Raw genomic sequence first — 23,141 nt, forward strand, 5'->3', positions numbered from 1 at the left:
TGGAAAACGAAAATGATTTAATTTGAGGGGAGTTAATGAAAACATGGAAAGGAAATACTCCTATTCAGTACTACTATATATACGTTAGAGCAGTTAGACGAACTTATAATTTACGCCTGTTGTTTTGCACGAAACAATAACTAAAGGGCGATATTACCGAAACAGTCAACCCAATACAGAGAAGAAGTGAAGGCATACGACGGAAAAACGAAAAGGGCTCTCGCGTCGCGTTGGAGATCTCGGTAAGTGAATTAATTCTTATTGTTAAAGAAGGGGAATCGAGTTTATAAGTTAAAAGATAACCCACATATTTTGTTAATTACTTGAATAATCGGAGACAAGAACAAATAATATAAATCATTTGTCATTATTGGTTTAACCAATATCTCATGCGTTTTAATCTGACCTTCTGTGACCGTGAATTGAATTTAAATCATAAAAGAATATACAGGGTCACGATATCGGCGGACCACATTTAGGCCTAAGGTTGTGATATGATAGAGTGCCAAAATTCAACCGGCAATGGGGAATCATATAGGCTAATCATAAATTAATTAGTTGTGAAACTAGGCGCTGTCAACCAAAAACACAAAGTCCTGAGTATTGCAAAGAGAGTAGGTGATAAGGCTGATTGGCGAGATGTGTATATATACATAAACTCAGACGAAGAACAACACATGAAAGGGTAAAGGACTATGAAGTTCGAACTGAATTAAAACGAGAGAGAGAGAGAGAGGTGGAGAGAGAGAGAGATGAGACTAATTTAAAATGGAGCTGCGGTCGAATAGTTACCAAACCATTCATTACCAATTTATCTTTTTTTCCCCCATTACTTAGCGTAAGGGGTTTGCCAGGTCTGGAGCAACCTCCTCTTATATTTACTCAGTAGTTTCCATTACTCCTTTAAAGATTCCAAATTACGTGTTCTGCTTGTCTTCCTCTTCACTCGACTTCATGTCTATGTATTATTAGTACATAGCTATATCTATGTATTACTGGTACTAGCTATATCTATGTATTATTTTGTCTATATTTGTACATCTATGTATGTATTATTGTCTATATTTGTCTATATTTGTACATCTATGTATGTATGTAATACATCTATGTATGTATTATTAGTACATAGCTATAACTATGGTACATAGTTATGTCTATGTATTATTGGTACTAGCTATGTCTATGTATTATTAGTACATAGCTATATCTATGTATTACTGGTACATAGCTATATCTATGTGTAACATGGTCAGCTCTTACATAAAGTTTTCTTTTGTACTATAGTTTTACTTGTTTATTAGTATTAGTGTACTGTGCAGGGTCACTGTACAGAGGTCTATACATTTGTACAGTATATATGTATGTTGTCTTGTGGTAGTGAAAAGGGGGATTAAAATCTCTCCTTCTGGGTTGCTAAGCAACTATCTTTGTTCTTCCTGGAATTTAGCCCTCACAGGAAATGGGGTCTGTGTATATATATTATAGGAACAAAGGGAGTTTTGAGGGTACAGTATAGGGAGTTAGGCAGTTGGCCATAAGTATTGGAGTAAGACAGTTGCACAAGAGGAGATATATAGTTTTAATGCTGGATAGTTTGTTTTAAACCTTAATTTACAAATCAAGTTACTGTAGTCCTTATTATTTTATGGAAGGAGTCATATTCACCTGACAGTCTGGGACACTATTTACTATAAAGAATATTATTTACTTAGAGGATATAATTTTACCATAAAGGATAGGCCGGGACACCATTTGTTATAACTGACATTATTTTACCACAAAGGATATACACATTATTTTACTGGAGGATAGCCTGGGACTCTATCGCTTATTAATTAAAGGACACTATTTCGTTGGGATCAGACATTAAACCATTTATCTGTTCAACTCTTTCTGATGTCGTGGAAGACCTGTACCTGATGTCACCAGCACGCAAACTCACCAGAACAGCTTTATAAATTAAGTGTATTTACTTTACTTTTGGGTGCGCACCTCACTACTGTAAGTTGTTTTATTTAATTCTTTGACTGGGCCCAGATCAGCTATACTGTATATTGTTTGTTATTCATAATTATAATTTCTTTTGATCCAATTCAGTTGAGTTTTCTATTTTTTATGTGTCTTGCTCTGTGTTTGGTCCTCACACCAAACCCAGAGTTCTCTGATCAAGAAAAACATTTATTTTCAGTGGCAAACACCCTTACATAATTGGTAGTACGAGTGGGGTTTCTTAAACTGATCAGAAAGACACAGCCTATAACCAACTGTAGTGGAACAAATTAAATTTCAGAGATATTTATATATATATATTTTATATTTTATTATTATTGGTCACAATTCTCACCATGAATGATAATATTGCTACCACTAGTACTAACACAGGGGGCCAACACGCAATGTCATATATGTTTATGCCAAATGTACATATTCCTACTTTTACGGGTCACCCCAAAAGTGTTAATGACCCCTCACTTACTGATTGGGTTGCGGCTGTTAAAGCAGCCTATCATGCATTTAATACACCAAACGACCAAAAGGCTGCATTAGCTATCAGGTACTTAGGAGGAGAGGCTAAAAGGGAGGTTTGCGTTGTAGAGGATGCCGACAGGAACACTTCGGACAAGGTATTCGAGTTACTAGAGCAAATATATGGTGACAAAACCCCTGAAAATACTCTCATGGCCACATTTTACTCACGGGGTCAGAGAAGTGAGGAGACTATCAGACAATATGGACTTGGTTTGCGGGAATTGCAAAATCGAATAGTCTCACGATTTCCAAATACAATAGTGAACCCAGACAGGGCCCTAAGAGATCGCTTCGTGGCAGGTATTAGAAACAGTGCCATACAGATGGAACTCCGAAGGGAGATTCGAAAGAAAAATAGCATGACATTCGAGGAGGTGAAGCAGGAGGGTATTCATCTGGAGGAAGAGTTCCTGGTAGAACCAGCACCAACGATCAACCAAACTATGGCAGCAACAGTGCAACAAGTTCGTAGGGATGAACCGGTTGATAATCTAGTATCTCTGGAGCGTAAGCTGATGGTATGGCAGCAAAAGATGGAGGATTCCATTAAAGGCTTACAACAGGAAGTGATTAGGTTGAAGGGGTCTCCAGCAGAAACAAGGGGGTATAGAGGACGACCAGATGACCAGTACTCACCCGATGGCCGACCAGTTTGCAGGTATTGCAAGATTGCTGGACATATTGAAAGAGTTTGTAGGAAAAAGATGGCTGCCAGTCAACAAGTAACTTCTCCACCCGCACAGCAACATCATTTAAACTAGTGAAGTCCAAGGTTGCGAGCCAGACTGCGGATGACTCTATGTGTAAATTACAAGGCTCAGAAAACAGAACACTGTCACCACCCGGCTTAAAGGCAAGACTTGTTGGTGATTACCTGACGATTGACATCATCATTGACGGTGTAAGGACCACCTGTCTTATTGATACTGGTTCACAGGTTACAACCATCTCAGAGGACTTTTTCACCCGACAACTGACTCGGAGAGATGTTCAAAAAGAACCATTACATTGGTTGAAATTGACAGCAGCCAATGGTTTAGCCGTTCCATTTCTCGGGGGTGCTGAGATGTCAGTGGAAGTTGCAGGAGTTAACCTAGAGGTCTTTGCATTAATTGTCCAAAATGAACCAATACAGGGGGTACCATGTCTGTTGGGCATGAATGTGATATCTCAGTGCCAAGAGATATTGTTCCATCATTGCGCTCCACGATTCCTCAGTCATCTTACACCCAATGTCAGGAATACGTCAGTCCTATTTCAATCTACAACTATGCAGCTAGACCCGCAAGAGTCACAGCCATTGCCCATAGACAGCACTGGAAGGATTGGACGAGTGACCATCAGGGGGAATGGTCCCATAACAATAAAGGGCCATGAGGAAATTTTGATTGATGCCTGCTGTAATGAGTTGAAATCTCACAAACGACCTATTCAAGCTTTGCTGGAGCCGATGCCCTCAGATCGCTATAATTTGCCCCACAACATACTGGTCGCCCGAACACTCGTAATTGTCAATAATAACCGAGTAACTGCCCGTGTGGTCAATGTAGGTGATCACGACATAACCTTGCCTAAAGGTGCTCCACTGGGTGAATTATTTCAGGTAGAAGTGTTGCCATCGTCAGCAAAAGAAGTTGAAATTCAACAAACAGGCCCAAATACTCTCCAGGTTGGAATCCAACAGCAGCATGTTTCCACTTCAACGGTCATTAACAATTCTGACCAAATAGTACCTGATGTTGATGTGAACACCAATGACTTGACAAAAGAGCAGACACAGAAGCTGCAAGAATTCCTGTGCTCCCACCAGCAAGTATTTTCACAACATGACAGTGATTATGGCTGTACAGACACGATCATGCATACTATTCCCACAGGTGACGAGTTACCCAGCCGAGAACGCTATCGCATGATCCCACCAAAATTATACAAAGAGGTCAAAGAACAACTCCAAGTCATGTTGGATAAAGGGGTAATCAAGGAGAGTTACAGCCCCTGGGCAGCGCCAATGGTGTTGGTGAAGAAGGGAGATGGGACCATAAGAATATGTGTAGACTACAGAAAGTTGAATGATAAGACCAGAAAGGACGCTTTTCCACTACCCAGAATACACGAATCTCTCAATGCACTTAGCAAAGCTAAATTATTTTCTACACTAGACTTGGCCAGTGGCTTTTGGCAAGTGGAAATGAGCCCAGAGGACCAACCCAAGACGGCATTCACAACACCCATGGGATTATACGAGTTCAACAGGATGCCCTTTGGACTCTGTAATGCCCCAGCAACATTCCAGCGGCTGATGCAAGGATGTCTAGGAGACCTCAATTATGAGTCAGTGCTTCTCTACATAGACGATATTATTGTGTTTTCTGAAGACTTTGATACGTACCTAAACCGGCTAGGGACAGTATTGAGTCGCCTCCACCAACATGGACTGAAAGTAAAACCGTCTAAGTGCCATCTGTTAAAATCTTCAGTGCGATACTTGGGCCATGTAGTATCAGCTGATGGTGTTGCTACTGAACCTGATAAGTGCAAGTCTATCGAGGAATGGCCAACGCCCAATAGTGTTAAAGATGTAAGATGCTTCTTGGGATTGGCTGGATTTTACCGTCGGTTTGTTCAAGATTTTTCAAAGATTGCAGCTCCGCTACATGGTCTCACACGAATTCCCAAGAACGAGAATAAACATCCAGTGAAATCTAAATTTGAATGGACTGAAGAGTGTCAAGATGCATTTATCAAGCTGAAATCGTGTCTGTCATCACCTCCAATTCTAGCCTATGCTGACCACAGTTTGCCATTCCTATTGTATACAGATGCAAGCAATTTGGGTCTTGGTGCTATACTAAGCCAAGTACAGGGAGAGCAAGAACGAGTCATTGCTTACGCAAGCCGTAGCCTACGAGAGTCGGAGAGAAATGACAGGAATTATAGCGCATTCAAGCTGGAGTTGCTTGCAGTGACTTGGGCAGTCACCCAGAAATTCAAGGACTATCTGATGGGAGCAGAAGTCACCATCTACACTGACCACAACCCATTAGTACATCTACACTCCGCTAATCTTGGAACCATCGAGCAACGGTGGGTTGCAAAACTCTCCTGTTTCAATTACAAGATTAAGTATAAACCTGGTCGAAATAATGCCAATGCTGACGCACTGTCCCGATATCCACATGTACTTAATAATTCTGGGGACGCCGATGAAGACAAGATGATTGCTTATGCAATGCAGCTGGAAGCTGCTCAGGGCAGTGAGACATTTCCGGGTTATACAATGGAAGAACTCAGGTTCAAACAACAAGGAGATGTTACAATTAAAGAGGTTGTAGACAGGTTAAATGAAGGGACCAGACCCGCTGTTCATGGTACGTCAAAATCTTTCAAAGTCCTCTGTAACCAGTGGCAGAAATTGAAGATGAAAAATGGGCTTCTGTTCCGAACATACAAGGAGAAAAGGGGTGCTAGGTGCCAAGAGCAACTTATTGTTCCAGAGGGCCTCCAAGCTGACATTCTCCTTGCCCTGCATGATAATGCCAATCACCCTTCGTCAGAGCGGACACTGGCTTTGCTGAGAAAAAGGTTCTACTGGCCAGGAATGACCTCGGATACTAAGGCATATTGCCAAAGATGTGAAAGATGCAGCTTGAGGAGACCACCTGCTCCTAGCACCAGAGCCCCAATGGTACCCATCAAGACATCAGCCCCACTAGAGCTACTTTCAGTCGACTTCCTGAAGTTAGATGTTTCCTCTGATGGGTATGAGAATGTCCTTGTGATGATAGACCATTTCACTAAGTTGGCTGTGGCAGTGCCTACCAGGGATCAGACAGCAGTAACGACAGCAAGGGTACTCTGGCAACAATTCTTCACAAAGTATGGTTGTCCTGCCAGAATCATCTCAGATCAGGGAAGAAATTTTGAATCGATTGTGGTAGCTGAATTGTGCAAATTGTATGGGATACAGAAGAGCAGAACATCACCATATCATCCTGCCGGAAACGGGGTTTGTGAAAGACTAAATCGTTCACTTATCAACATGGTGCGTTCCCTGCCCGAAGAAAAGAAGAATAAGTGGCCAAGTCTGTTACCAGAAATCACGTATATATACAACAACACGCCACATTCCTCCACTGGTCACACACCCTTCTACTTAATGTTTGGTCGGGAAGGCAGGCTTCCAATTGATTTGACCTTTGGACTGAATGACAACCAAACGGAAACTTCCAGCAGTGACTGGGTTATCAACCATTGGAGACGCCTGCATGATGCACATCAGCTGGCTGAGAGGGAGATGAATAAGGCATCCCAGGTGCAGAAACACAACTTTGACAAGAAAGCGAAGGCAAAACAGTTGTGTAGGGGCGAACGAGTACTGTTGCAGAGACGAGACTTTAAGGGGCGTCACAAGGTGAAAGACCACTGGTATCCTACCCCCTATATTGTTGTAGAACAAATAAACCCAGATATACCGGTGTATAAGGTCAGGCCTGAAAGCGGCAGTGGAGATGAAAAAATTGTACACCGCAATAGGTTGAAGCCATGTACCATTGACTTTACAACAGATGAAGTAGCGGAACCCACCAATGAACCATTGTCTGCACCAGAGGAAGAGGTCACCCCTCTAATCGCAATCCCCATCTTGGAGCCACCAGTTATCCCAGTACCTAATCATACACATGATGAAGAAGTTCTACCTGAACCTGAAGTTATGGGAAATAATGACCCATCGAAACCAAACCACGCCCGAACCTCCACTCCTCCTAGGGAATATGATTTGCAGCCTGTTAGGGAATCTAGACGGTTAAGAGGGTTATCCCCATTACAAAATAATGGCGTAAATACATTGCATTGTGTGTTGACCCCCATTACCATCAAGTCTTCGTGGTTAGAACATGGGTTAAAAGTTGCAAAATCTCAAGATTATTTCATGCATAGTGTATTAAACTGTATCAGTGATTAATTTGGTATGTTGCTGTACATAGTATTTCATTTCTTTAGTTTGCCTTTGAGTTGTATTATTTCTTTTGTTGCTATTCCAGTGTTCAGTGAGAGCAGTCTCAAAATGTTTTTGTACTTTAGTTTATTGCTCATTTTGTTGTTGTTGTCAAGTATGCCAACTTTAAGCAGGAGGGAGATGTAACATGGTCAGCTCTTACATAAAGTTTTCTTTTGTACTATAGTTTTACTTGTTTATTAGTATTAGTGTACTGTGCAGGGTCACTGTACAGAGGTCTATACATTTGTACAGTATATATGTATGTTGTCTTGTGGTAGTGAAAAGGGGGATTAAAATCTCTCCTTCTGGGTTGCTAAGCAACTATCTTTGTTCTTCCTGGAATTTAGCCCTCACAGGAAATGGGGTCTGTGTATATATATTATAGGAACAAAGGGAGTTTTGAGGGTACAGTATAGGGAGTTAGGCAGTTGGCCATAAGTATTGGAGTAAGACAGTTGCACAAGAGGAGATATATAGTTTTAATGCTGGATAGTTTGTTTTAAACCTTAATTTACAAATCAAGTTACTGTAGTCCTTATTATTTTATGGAAGGAGTCATATTCACCTGACAGTCTGGGACACTATTTACTATAAAGAATATTATTTACTTAGAGGATATAATTTTACCATAAAGGATAGGCCGGGACACCATTTGTTATAACTGACATTATTTTACCACAAAGGATATACACATTATTTTACTGGAGGATAGCCTGGGACTCTATCGCTTATTAATTAAAGGACACTATTTCGTTGGGATCAGACATTAAACCATTTATCTGTTCAACTCTTTCTGATGTCGTGGAAGACCTGTACCTGATGTCACCAGCACGCAAACTCACCAGAACAGCTTTATAAATTAAGTGTATTTACTTTACTTTTGGGTGCGCACCTCACTACTGTAAGTTGTTTTATTTAATTCTTTGACTGGGCCCAGATCAGCTATACTGTATATTGTTTGTTATTCATAATTATAATTTCTTTTGATCCAATTCAGTTGAGTTTTCTATTTTTTATGTGTCTTGCTCTGTGTTTGGTCCTCACACCAAACCCAGAGTTCTCTGATCAAGAAAAACATTTATTTTCAGTGGCAAACACCCTTACATATGTATTACTGGTTCATAGCCATGTCTATGTGTTACTGGTACATAGGTATGCCTTTGTATTATTGGTACATAGTTATGTCTATGTATTATTGGTACATAGCTATGTCTATGTATTATTAGTACATAGCTATATCTATGCATTACTGGTACATAGCCATGTCTATGTGTTACTGGTACATAGTTATGTCTTTGTAGTATTGGTACATAGTTATGTCTATGTATTATTGGTACATAGCTATGTCTATGTATTATTAGTACATAGCTATATCTATGCATTACTGGTACATAGCCATGTCTATGTGTTACTGGTACATAGTTATGTCTTTGTAGTATTGGTACATAGTTATGTCTATGTATTATTGGTACATAGCTATGTCTATGTATTATTAGTACATAGCTATATCTATGTATTACTGGTACATAGCTATATCTATGTATTACTGGTTCATAGCCATGTCTATGTGTTACTGGTACATAGGTATGTCTTTGTAGTATTGGTACATAGTTATGTCTATGTATTATTAGTACATAGCTATGTCTATGTATTATTAGTACATAGCTATATCTATGCATTACTGGTACATAGCCATGTCTATGTGTTACTGGTACATAGTTATGTCTTTGTAGTATTGGTACATAGTTATGTCTATGTATTATTAGTACATAGCTATATCTATGTATTACTGGTACATAGTTATGTCTTTCTATTATTGGTACATGGCTATATCTAAGCATTTTTGGTCCATATCTATGTCTATGTGTTATTAGTACATAGCCAGTGTTCGATTTTTCCGGTATCGCATCGCAAAATGCGATCCAAAACGACAAACTTGCGAGACGTTTCCAAATCAGCATCGCACATTGTGCCGATTTGTGCGATACAAATTCCTAGTCAGATTTGGGAGCAAACACTCAAACCTTAACTTACGAACTGTCGATCACAATGTAGAAGTTATAATTTATTGAGTTTATACTCAATGTACAACTTATTCACTCGACCGTATAGCGAAAAAACACCTGAAAAAAATATTATCCTACCATAGTTAAGTGTAAAGCAAATAGCCTGACCACCTCGGCGGTTACGGATCTCACGTAACTAAACTCCCTGGCAACGTGCCAAAAAAATGTTTACAAACAGGTGTTACACAGGGGATGAGCTCACAGTTGTTGGGAAGTTACCTGGGCAAATTCGCAGCACATGTACCGTGGTACAGTAGTTGGGTATAGGGTTAAACACTGCAGTTGTAAAAATGTATGCATAGTGCAAGCTATTCATTGTTAGGCAGTCTAGAAACGGGGCTTTGCTGAACTTTGTTTGTTTCATAATATCGGAAGTTGAACTGTAAGTTGCACTTTTTAAAGATTGAAAGACAGATTAAATCTCTTTTCATTTTATAACATAATATAGCTACTTTAACTTGTCATTTTAAAATTTTCATCAGTTTCGTGACAATTTAAACAAAAAAAGTTGTCAGTATTTTGCATCCTCAACTGCGAATTTTTTCATCGCCAGACATCGCAAAAAATGACAACAATTTTCGGGGGCTTTCGCCCCCAGGATTCCCACGAGGGGTTCTACCATATGACCCCACCATAGCCCTAAGACGGGCCCCTGGACACCACGCCTTTATGCTCGCACGTTATGCATGCTAGGCAGGCGAACACCGGCGGGAAATCGGCAGAGTGTTCGCGGGAAATTGAACAAGGTTTTCCAACACTGCTGAACTGTGCAGTTACTGTATGCATCATGTTCAAGGTTTTCACGAGGCCTTCGAGGAAATCAATGGTTAGTACAGTGTATATATGCTGCACTAATGTTGTGTGTATGCCAAGGTTCACGAAGGTCATTGGTTATATTCGCGCGCCGTAGACGTGTTTTTAGATGTTACGGTGAGTCAGGTTTCCATGGATATTAATCGAAAATGAATCTGAGTTTAACTAAGCTAAAGAAATGGATCGTCTTGGGCAGATTAACAAATCATTGCAAGTATAAATAAGTACAGGTAGCTCTGCTGTTAAAAAGAAAAGTTCAATATCGGTTTGCTGTTATCGGCAATTAGGCAAAATTTTACCGATACAGATATGCTGCCGATATTGCAAATAGCAACACTAGTATAAATAATAATAATAATAAACAAACATTTTGTAGTTAATACATTGATCGCCAACATTTGGTCCGTTTTGTGGTAATTTCAAAACTGCTATTCAATATTGGGGAACTGCTATGCAACAAAAATATTGTATAGCAATTGTCGAAATTTGTTGCTATGCAATTTTTTGGCCATAAGTCGAACACTGTACATAGCTATATCTATGTATTTCTGGTACATAGTTATATCTATGTATTATTATCTATTGTCTTTTTTACTCAAAAGATTCTAATTAACCTGCAGGATCCGTGCCTTGCACTTTTTATTCTGACCATATAATTACCAAGCCAACTCATCATTTTTTGAGCGGAGGGTACACTGCCAGGGAGTCGTTATGGAACTCCCTGGTACAGCCCAGCTGTGACCTAGGTCATAATGCAGCAATGTTTCAATGTATTACAGTTTTGTTTTTCCCCTAACCTAGAATTACTTTCAACTGAACAGCAAAATAACCCATACCACTTACAGAATATGTAATCCCACCCCCCAACCCCACCCCTACCTTCACCCATTCCCTGAACCACTACACACCCTCCTGTTCCCCTTTTGTTCAATAATCTAACAAGACTGCGTCTCTTTACAGTAAAGTAATATATTAGTGTAATTGTGCACTTTAACAAAGCACACCCCCTTTACACCAATTTGAATATTAAACTGGCCCACTATAACCCCCTCTAACCCCAGGACCAATAGAACTTCATTAGTTAAATAAAAGTAGTTATCTCATAAACATTATTGTAAAATACTCCAAGATATTTATAATATTATGATATAATTATTAATATTATAATTATTATTTACTTTCCTTCAGATTCCTATACATGTTTAGTGGTCCTGTCAAGTCTGTGCTATTCCTTTATTTGTCATATGTTTGCTTTAAAATAAATAAGTTCCATGGAGGGCGATATATGTACCATTCAGTATTCGGGTTCAGTCGTAAAATATCGTCGCTTCCATCCGTTTCCAAACTTTCTTCGATACTTCTAACTGTTCAGTTCACTAGATATATCTAGTTTTATGTGGCCCTATAGAAAGGCTTGATTAAACCAAATATAAAGCTAGAGCTGGTATTTTAGTAATATGTAGTGCAATATTTTGACGCTTTGATGATTATTTTATTAGGCTGTAATATTCACGGATGTCCTGATGATGCCGTTTCCTTCCTTAAGTGTCAGTAAATAGTTTCGTACAGTTACGGGTTGAACACATATTGATATCGCTGCGTTAGCGTACATGAACAGTGATATATTTTGTGTAAGGCAAATTGCCTGTCGGCCTAGTTTTATAAATTTCAATCTTTAAATTGCCTCATTTGTTTCATATGTGTCAACTCAACTCAACTCATCACTTTCCTTTCTCTTCCTCTTTTCCATTCCTCTCCCTGTCCATATAGAATCCACATTAAGCCATATAAAGTTGTATATCGTTATATAAGGGTTCTACTTTATATACTTTATGATGAGGTACCCATGGTAACTGCGCTCAGCAATGTATTCTTTAAACTATACTTCCGCCTTCTTCAGAATTGTTATAATTGCAGATCTGTTACCGTTTTGTGGAGTGCTATTTATAGAGTTAGTAAGCGATACATATAACTAGTGATTCAAGTCAATATATGTTGAAGAGTTTCACTTTTTGTTTTATCTACGATTAATATCAATATACAAAAAAATACATACTTCGTAACATTTCCATGTTAGAGAGTCGAATGCTTTCCATTTGCCATCATGGTATGGAACCATTCTGATTTAGACGGTCGTCTAGCTCTGTAGCTCAATATCATTCTCTTTCATGCTTTCATTCCCACTATCCATAGACAAACGAACTGAGAGAACATTTTAATTGTTTTTTATATTATTTTGGGAAATTGTAAGAAATTTTAATCAACACTTTCAACATAGTTATAGTCGATCATTGGTCATGTTTTTGCTTCTTGTTTTAATTAATTATCATTTTGATGACTGAACACCAAGTTACATAAACTAATTTTGAACTTTAATCATTTTAGATCAAAGGTTGTAAAATTTCGACATCGAGAGATCTGAGATCTAGGACAGTTATCTTTCAGGTAGATAGCCTTGAACTAACTATGTGTGGACACTCCGTCGTTCGTCAAGAAAAATTCTTTCAGTATGTGCGTGTATTACGTCATCAAACACAAAGACATCGATAACATCGTTATATCGGGCGCCTTTAGAGATTAAACGTAATAGGTCGATACTAGGATACGCTCTGATTTGCGGTCATATGTGATTGTTAAGAATTATCCTTAAGGAAATATGCTCATGAAATAAGAATCATTACCTGCTCCACACAACGATACATTAATATGGTCGAGTTGATAAAGGCCGAGAGGTCGATTCCAGGCCGGCCAGAGTTAGGTAGTTTGTCATCTAGGAGTAATCCATGGTTTTCCATCTGATATGGCCTTCCAAATTATAAAAACCGAAAGCTAGCTAACACTATGTAAACTGGAAAGCAACTCGTTTATAAAGTGTAAATTACATGTCACTCTACTTGTCCCCATGCACTGATACCATATCAAATTAATACTATGAAAATCGGCGCCGCCGCCTATTTTTATAGTATTAAAATCTATACGTTAATAACACAAGTTCTCGATTATGTGTAATTTTGGTAAAAACATTTTTGCCTACAAAGCATGGAATTGCTTCACTTTTTGAGTGCCGCACATGGATTTATTTTTTGGGGGGATGGGTGGGTGGGTGGGTGGGTGGGTGGGTGGGGGTGATCTGGAGAAATTTAAGTCAGCTATAGCTTATTTAATGAACATGTTGCTTAGCGAATTAATCTTAAATTCATGGTAACAGATTCTTTTCCATTTGGACAGAATACAGTTGGACAACAAGATGCATTTTCTTATATACTATTTGGTTGCCAGTTTACTCCTTTGTTCAACCTGTACTGATGCAGGTAGGTGACTGTTTGACCTTTGACCCAATATTGTGTACAATATTTATCCGTGTACAGTGGGACTGTTGATTTGGTTATCTTATGGTTAAAGCTCCAGCATTGATAAAATACAGTTCAATTGCATTGGGATACAGTCTGTATCAGTAGGAGAAAAATTACATGATTAACTGTGACAGTCAGCTGCCAGAGTGGGAGAAAAGATGGGTATATTGATGTCACCTAGCTTGGCTAACGTTTGCCATATACCTCCTAGGCGCCAAAATTTGCTTTGATAAAAGAAGGTACAATTGAGGATGTCACTAATTCGTCCAACTGATGACAGCAGTGGCGTAGGAAGGTACTTTTGAGTGGGGGGGGGGGCTGAAGACTGATGGCCTGCCTGGGGGAGGGGTCTAAGGGGAGGGGGTGTCCCCCTCCCAATTTGGTGCAATATAGCACACTTCAACCCACCCACTCCATTTTGTATATAATTTTGCATTTTCACCTAGCCTTAGATGCAATTTTGTGCTCCAAATGAGATTTCTTTCTCATTTGGAAATGAAAAAGGGGTTTTCTGACTTGCGAAGCGGGGGGGGGGCGGAATGATACTTCCGGCCCTCCATATTTTTCACTGGGGGGCTGGCGCCCCCCCAGCTCCCCCCCCGTTCCTACGCCCTTGGATGACAGTATCAGAGAAATAAACATGATGTGTTTTCACTATTAATGTTATTGTTCTGGACAGAGATCTTTAGAACCAGAAATGGGCACAACTTTTTATGAATCGTATAGGATTACAGACTAAGTTACAGTAGTTCTATTAAGTTTGTATTTTTCCAGACCTAGTAGTTGTAGTAGTAGTCTTTACCTTATAGTATTATATTTTATGGTTTCTTGTCTTCATTTCTCTTCTAGGTGGCTCTTGCCAGGAAAATCTTTATTTGGAGGTTGGAAAGCAAGGTTTAGTACCTTGTCACTTTGAAAACTTTGACATTATTGGCTGGATTAATGGTACTGGCGATGTAAGGAATACTCCCCCATTCATTTACATGGAGGGTTCACAGATATACGGACAAGGTTATAGGAGCGGAGACTATGACATGCATCCAAATGGGTCTTTGATCATCAATGAAGTAAAATTGACAAACGAATTTAATTACACAGTTCTATTCGTTCCTTCTGGTGGTGCAAATGAGTACTTTGAAGTCCCAGTGAAAGTCTATGGTAAGTATTGGCAGCCCTATTGTGTGGATTAATGTTGTGATGCCAGTGGTTTTGCTGCATACATGTAGCTTTTGCAAGATAACATTGGGCAGATATGTACTTTTGACATGTAACAGATCATTTAAAAACTCTTGTATCATTCCAGACTGTATTTAGTATGTACAACTTTCGAAAAATGACTGGATTACTAACATGTAGCCCATTAGGTCAGTTGCTCAAATCCTGTACAACACTTTGTTACTTAATAAGCTTGATGGCCTTAAATAACATGTTTACAATCTGCAAATTTGTCAAGGAAAATGTTGTTGTCAAGGGTGCTCTGTTGCTGATATGATGATAGAATTGAAAACAAACATTTTGTTTTGGTTTAGATGAATATTTAGGCTTCTACTTAGTACTTGAGAGCGGTATCCATTTTTGTGCAAAAGATGATATTGATCATTAAACTTTATTATTATGTAATTATTTGAAAGGGAAAGGAAACACATTTTCATCAAGACATGGTTAGTTTTAATTATTCAAGTCTCATGTCCACCTTCCATGGAAAAGACCATAATATTTACTGTATGTGTTGTAAAAATCCTGACATGTAAGAAGTAGTCAGGCTGCTCCCTTCTGAACCAAGATTGCAAAAAAGCATTTTATCGAAATTAGATCAATTTTGTCTTCTTTGTGGTTTTTCTTACCACCAGTTCCACTCGATCCATGGCATCCTGTGGTAAATGGATTAACCAATCAGCAACAAGCTGTCATACATGGAATCCGAAGCGGTTCCATCACCTGCTCAATGGCCGGAGTTAGGCCCAAAGTTGATCTGGAATGGGTGGCCTCACCAGATGAGATAACTCTAGATGGTACACCTACTGTGACTTATAACAGTGATGGAACATATGATGTATCTCTTAACTCTAATTTTAGAGTTCTCAGTGGAGCCATGGGAAATGTGATTTTCATGTGCAGGGCTACTGGACACGATTTCACATCAGAAACTGAAGTTTACTTGCTAAACCAAGGTAAGCATTTGAATGATAAATATGCTGTGCCTACCTGTACATTGTGAGCCACAGTGCTTGCAAGCCAAGATGTCACTTGATGGATGACTTAATATTTGGTAGGTGGATGCACCCTTATTGCAACATGTCAGAATTGGTGGAGGTCAACAGAGGTCAATGTAGACTTTATTGTGTTGTTCATAAAGTGTCAGACCTAAAGAAGATTCATGATGGTGTATCTTTACAAACCTCAGCACATGTTAGTACAATACTACATAGTACATGTTAGTACAATAGTACATATATACTGTCTTGTTTATGATTGGTTTTCACATCTCACCATTTAAAAGGAACTCTTGGAATCTGCATGGCCGTAAACGATTAGTGTCTCTGCTCTCATCCTTTGCAGCACCTTTTCCCACTTTCTGTTCCGTATTACCCTGTTCTCCTGACGTGGTATCACAATAATATTATTTACTTTCATGCCTCCATTGAGAAATGCCTCATATCGACTTAGAGCCTCTACTTTTATGTTTCCATTCGTTATATAATATGTTAGTTCTCAATTAAACTCTTTGCATACATTTTGCAGCCTGAGACTGCAACAAAATTTTGGTTATGAATATGTGTGAAAATGCAATGGATAGAAGGAACCTGTTTCACCCAAAACCTTCATAATTTTCATTCATTCCATTGTTAATATTTGATTTTTTCTTCAGATCTCCAACCTGTAGTAAATGGATTGTACAATCAGAAACATATCATCCTTGATGTAAACAGAGAAGGTGAAGTTAGTTGCGCCAGTCACAGAGTTTCAGAAAATGTCTCTTTAGAATTGTCTATCATCCCCCCTCTTTCATCAGATGAGATATCACAGGAGACTACATCGTCTAGAAGTCACAATAAGGATGGAACCTTCAACATCAAATGCAGCTCACACTTTCGAGTCCTCAGTCTGTCCATGGAACGAATTACTCTGGAATGTAGAGTCTTCGATCGCGCAACTAATACGTCCCTGGACGTCACTACAGTGGAACTGTTTTTGCCAGAATGTTAGTTCTGTTGAGTAAATACTTATATGCCTTTAACTGGTTTCGATCACAAATGTATACCACTGAAATTATAATAGCATAACATTTTGCATTTGTTGCATGACTTGGCTTGTAAACATGGTACCTCAAAATTATCTGGTGGAAGAGTTTTATATTTGGTATGTAGATTCATCTTATTGAGTTCATGAAACGTGTAGACAATCGCTGGAGAATAAGTTCATTTGATGCAAACAGAGGTCAGTCTGGAAACTTTGCAAACGTGATAACAGAAAAAGTGAAGCTTGTATGAACTCCATACTTTGTATGCAGATCTCTTTTAGTAAGTTCAAGAACTCGATCAAATTTAGCGGAGGTCAAAGGTCACTTGGTGTCATGGTAGGTCAAATCCTGAAACCTTTTAAAAACAATAACTTACAAAGTGAAGCTTTGATGAAGTTCATACTTGATATGTAGATCTCTCTTGGTGAGTACAAGAACAATATTGATATAGGCGTAGGACGAATGTCATTTTAGGTAAAAAAGTAAAGCTTGGGTGAAGTTCATACTTGGTAGAGGCTCCTTCATATTAAGTACAAGATCCGTATTGTTTTCTACAGATGTCAAAGGTGAACTGAGGTTGACAGAGGTCAAAGTCTGCAAAGCTTGTAAACACAATATTTTCAAAATGAAAGTTAACTTATTTGTGGGGATCCACATTGTTGAGTACAAGAAACCTATTGTTTTTGTATTGATTTCAACGGTCATTTCGTGTCAGCAGAGCAAAATGTAAAGACCTTGTAAACACGAACCCTAAAAGTAAACCATGATGAACTTTGAACAAGGTGTGCAGACCACTTTATTGACTACAACAGCCATGTTGCTTTACGTGGACGTTGAATGTCACTTGAAATCAACAAGTTGTGAAACCGTTGTAATCACAATAGCTTCGAAAATAAAAGATTGTGTAATTCACACTCAGTATGTTGATCAACTTCACAACATTAGGCAAAGAATGTCGTTTGGTATACAATTTAACATCAATTGACTGACCTCTAAATGAACATTTCTTAGGATAAGTGCCTTGTGAAACATGCAAGGAATGTGTAATGATAGATGAGAATCTATAAAAGGAGGATCAGAACTTCATGAATGACCCTATGCAATGTGATGGAATGAAATAGAAAAATGCTGAATAAAAGGCTATTACAACTTGAGAAAACTTAGGAAAATATTTCACAGTAAGGGTTATCTCTACATACTTACAGCATCTATGGTGTGAAACTTCAGGGCACACAAGATCCTGTCCTATGCAGCCTGGCTGCAGCCCTCTAGCATATTACTTGTGACATGGTGTCTTAGGAAGGTGATCTTTGTCAAATGTCTTCAATGAGAAACAATTGTTTGGTACAGTAGCATTTATGTGATGTTCTTAACTTAAATCAATCGATACAGGGTATATAAGAGTTGCACTAGGAACTACACTGTACACATTCAGTATTATTCAACTTTATTCTTTGACAGATCAAGAAAGTGATTGTACTTCGCAGTGGTCACCAGGTCTGAACACAGTGATACTAATAATTCTTTTGATTGGTGAGTGAAAACACTAATTAACTGTGAAGATTTATAATGTGTATTGAACCAGATAGTAGTTATAGAGGATCCAAGGGATTGTATTGTACCAGTTTCTTCAGTTAAGACCATTCACTGACCTCCCAGCCTTAAATTGTTTGGGCAAAGGTTCACTGTATAACCATTTCCAGATATGTATGAAACTGATCAGGATAAATCATGCCACTTTACAAGAGAAACAATTCTTAGTTTAGCTTGGTCATGGCAAAGATAACTACAGCAAAATTACATGTTTACTATTACCATGATGAATTTATTAAGTACAATGCATCGGTAAGTGAAACGTTCGTAAGTAGATTAAAGATTAATTGGCCTCTACGTAGTGGATGTTGCCATCAAGGAAAGTAACTTAGTTTGCCCCATACAGTCAATCACGTAATCTCCCATTGTATAATTAAGTCAACTTTTTGTATATATGCTGTATGCGTGAAGTACAAGCTGTCAAGTTGAGTAGTGATAGATCATTAGATAATTTTTATAATGAGAAATAATACCGTTGTGCTTCTACTCCTGATTTTTTTTTTTTTTGCATTCTTTTTTCTCCAGTTTTTCTTATCTTTGGCTTCATCACTTTGAAGAGAACTTTGAAAGCTGGGAGTCAGTGAAACTCTTTGGTAGGCATGTAATATTTGCATATGTAGCACCCCTAATTTTTTGGTAAATTAGGAAGTACTAGAATTTAGATTCCCCCTCCCTGTGATAGGTTCCCCCTACAAATTCTCGGGTGCTCATTGAGTTCAATGGCCTGTCACTACATTGCAGGAAGTTGTAATGACTAAGCCTGTATTCTTGGAATGGCATTGCTTTGTCCTCCAAGTGTACCAGAGAGTAAAACCACCACATAACCCATTAGCGAGTTAAGCTGTCCCCAGAGTGAGAGAGATCTTCTGCAAACAGGTGACCCACTGTTCACCTCTTGTGTATGAACTCATTCCCTGGGACTACATCACTAAGTTGTTTACACTTGTTGTCTTAGTGGTTATTGAGAATGTTGGTGTTTTCCGGTAATGAGTAGGCCGATCAGCTGGTTCATTTATCTCCTTATTTGGGCTGGGCAGGAAGTTGTATTGTTTTAGGGTACTATCCCCTGGCTCTATAAGAAGGCCAGTTTACCAGCGATCTGTGCCACTCACTTGACAGCCCTCAGCCGTCGTTAGGATGTCGGAGACATCATCATTAGAAATTACCTTATAATTTCTACACAGGTCCTTTGGGTTTGGGTGGGCGTGACTAAACTCCCTGGTCTTAACATGCCCCCTCCCCACCAGGCCATGATGTTCCCCGGGATCTGAAAGACGGTCGAGCGGTTCTAGAGAGGGAGTGAGCGCCAACCCCCACGAGTGATCCATCCCGAGATGAGATTGACTGTGTTTTATTGTTTAATCATTGTTAATGACAATTAATGACAGTTGTGTTTAAGTCCATTTGTTATCCTCTTTTCTGTTTCTTTATGTCGTAGTTTTTTTTTGAGATTGTATCTCGCATAACTATATATATGCTTTATGTGTTATTCTGTTTTTTTTTGTGTGTGTTGACTCAGACGAGCCAGTAGTTACAGCAGTAGTAGTAAGGTAGGGTCCCTATACGTCACAAGGCGCATTGTTGATATGTGTGCTTAACGGACATCGAGTATCTCGGTGCAGGTAGTTGACCCCATTACAGCCGAAGAACCACCGCTTCCCTAAAGGCTAATGTCCCCTGGATGGGAGCGATCAACCTGGGGTTACACATATATGTGTATACGAATTTGTATAATGAACTGTTCTACATGAATGCCGCAACTTTATGAATTTCTTTTTTCCTCATAAAGTTAAGTGTTAGCTTACAATCATTTCCTCTCAGTTTGAATTTGCTGTTTCTTTCAGAATTTCTGTGAAATGTTTCTTCTCTTGACCTCTTAATATGTTGACGTGTATGCATGGTAATCATAGCACACTATCTATTTTACAAGAAGTAAATAAGCACTTTTGGGTTATGGATAAAAAAAAATGTTCATTACGATCTTCTCTGTCTATAGCAAATACCACCCAGTCCCCTGTTTTTGGCCAAAAATATCCACCATAGTTGGTAATGCTAGCCATACTGAATGATTAAAAACACAAGCAGTGTACTATTCCAGTTTGTCAAGACAAGTTTGTCTTCACATAGGAAAAGAAGTGTTGGCCTTTAAAGCAATTATTACAATCATATGGTGGCTGGTCAATTAATTACGTGTGCTCAAGGATGAATCCTGATGACAGTACTTGGGGAAGTTTATGCTATCAAGTAACAAAATATTCATGCTCAAGTGAATCTTAAGCAGATTTAAAATGATGACATGTTTCTGTATTAATCCTGAAAGATGTATTAACAATACTTTGAAAAGAGCCAGTGAAAAAATATATATCTTAAGTTAATGTTCAATGAGTATATGCTTGTAGCAAATTATTTGATGAAGCTTCACATTTAGTATTTTAGCATGTAGTATTGTATGCTGTAAGTCATTAAGAGGTCAACAGAGGTCAAAGTATGAAACTTTGAACACATGTGCCTTCGCTGGTGCCTTTCAATTATAAGGTCGCCGGTTCTAGTCACTTACAGATTAATGTATGTCGTCCAGTTACAGAGTTGTTGACAATTAACAATTCAAAATCATGGACGTTAAATATGAATGTAACAGACTGACTTCGGTCAGCTTGAGGCTTTGATAAGCCATTGAGGCTTTGTCGCGAATTCCTGCTTGCAGGAGGATCTAATATACATGTGCAATGTCCCCAGCAAAATGATTCTATACATGTACCATGCAAACAAAGCTAGTATATCAAATTAAAAAGCTTGATAAGTTTACCATTAACAGGTAACAAATAATGATATCATATATATAATGTTGTAAAGAATTTCGGCAGCAAAATTATGACATTGTTTTGGTTGTTTCCTGAAATAAATGCAATCTATATTTTGAAGAAGATTTAAAAGTAAGGAAATGATTTTTGTTTTTATCGCATCGCTCCCATAGCAACAGTTTCTATATACTGATTTGTTCATTTTCTCATCGCTGCCCATATAGGTAGGATGAGATATTGTAGTTCCTTTGCCAGGTGAGCTTATGCAGCTATGTCAGTTGTCATAGCAACAGTGAAAGTCACGATGGTTTTGTTTCATTTTCTTGAGTAGATCAGGGGTCACCCATGGTACGGTACCCCAGTGTGACCGGAAGTCAATGATTAATGGAGAGGTCAAAATGTGTCTCTGTGTGTGGGTGGGTAGGTGTCAAAACTCCTCCTTAAAGGCCGGAACCTTAACAGGCGTAATGGAAACGTCAAATACTATCACAATATGTGATTGCCATGGCAACCGAGGACAAATAACATGATAAATTGATTAAAGGTTAAAGGTCAAATGTATATGTTATGCGTTATGCGTTTTTTATACAAGTTTGTGTCAAATCTCCTTCTCAATAGCTCTGTCGATTTTCTTCAACCTTGATGGGAAGGTACCCCTGGGTGAACCCTTGTCGTACACACCCAGGAATCTAATTTCAAAGTAACATACCCTCTTTCACATAGACAGAAAATGAGGTCATAGGCACTGAATTAACCATGAGTCTGCTTATAAAGTTTTAAAATGCAGACAAATGAACTGTAGTAAACGCTGACAAATAATAAAAGAAAAAGTCTGAAGGATCTGGATGCGCCACTCGCCTGCACAGATCCGTGAGTCAGGCACCTCCGGTGGTTTTGAAAGTATCTCCTCCCTTACCCCCACCCCCCCCTCCCGCCAATCATCAGTTGCTTCCTATGTATAAACTGATATCTGACATGAAATTGAATTTCAGATATCTAAAATTGAATTCGAGATATCTGAAATTGAATTTCAGATATCTGAAATTATAATTCGAGATATCTGAAATTGACTTCGAGATATCTGAAATTCCTTATTAAATGTTAAAACGGCTTTCCATACGATCGAGGTGATCTTACTGCACAAGGCTACACCCAACTATTCTGGGCTTGGGATGAGACATGAATGATAACCTCTTTCCAAACTCTCTACAAACTGACTGTGAAAAATTACTTCTCGTTCAATAGAAAAAGGACTTCTGAATACTAACAAAGCTTTCATTGGCAGAATATTACGGAGCATATACAATAAGTTAGTGCTGTTGCTATAGAAATAAAGCCTAACAAAAGAAAAGATAGATACAAATATAAGCTTTACATAGACCGACCTCGAGTTGACACAAAACTGTGAAAACAATACATTACATAAGGATGTACGGGCAATTTGTACATGCACTAAATCCAACTGACGATTCAATAAGAAGCATAAGCAGATTTGTACTTTTTAAAAAAATACATAACAAATTCACAGAACAGTTCACCATCGTGAAAATATAACAAACGGTTAACACACTTGAATTACTAATTTTGAGAAAATAAACAGAGAGCAAGACATATGTGAAATACAAACAAAGAACTCAACTGTGAAAATGTGCAACCTGATATGTACATTCAATTTGAAGTGAGTTGTACATGAAAATTAGACTACGTACATGTGAGTACAACCAGGGGCGTCGTGCGAAAATAAAT

At 38.5% G+C, this 23,141-nt stretch overlaps 1 protein-coding gene across 3 annotated transcripts; it reads left to right on the forward strand.

The window, feature by feature from the left end:
* On the forward strand, positions 1-21,956 carry LOC139983579 (uncharacterized). 3 transcript variants are annotated; one of them, XM_071997230.1, is made up of 8 exons: positions 1-242; positions 13,636-13,718; positions 14,610-14,918; positions 15,611-15,931; positions 16,630-16,962; positions 18,463-18,534; positions 19,120-19,187; positions 19,779-21,956. In XM_071997230.1, the coding sequence occupies exons 2-7, from the start codon at positions 13,655-13,657 to the stop codon at positions 19,176-19,178; spliced, it is 1,158 nt and encodes a 385-aa protein (XP_071853331.1). In that variant the 5' UTR covers positions 1-242; positions 13,636-13,654; the 3' UTR covers positions 19,179-19,187; positions 19,779-21,956. The 3 variants fall into 3 exon arrangements, with proteins under 3 accessions (XP_071853331.1, XP_071853330.1, XP_071853332.1); XM_071997229.1 differs by lacking the exon at positions 1-242 and having other exon boundaries at positions 19,120-21,956; XM_071997231.1 differs by lacking the exons at positions 1-242; positions 19,120-19,187; positions 19,779-21,956 and having other exon boundaries at positions 16,630-16,976; positions 18,463-18,508.
* Positions 21,957-23,141: the final 1,185 nt, after the last annotated feature.

Source organism: Apostichopus japonicus, chromosome 16, assembly GCF_037975245.1.
Source record: "Apostichopus japonicus isolate 1M-3 chromosome 16, ASM3797524v1, whole genome shotgun sequence".
Lineage (NCBI taxonomy): Eukaryota > Metazoa > Echinodermata > Holothuroidea > Aspidochirotida > Stichopodidae > Apostichopus > Apostichopus japonicus.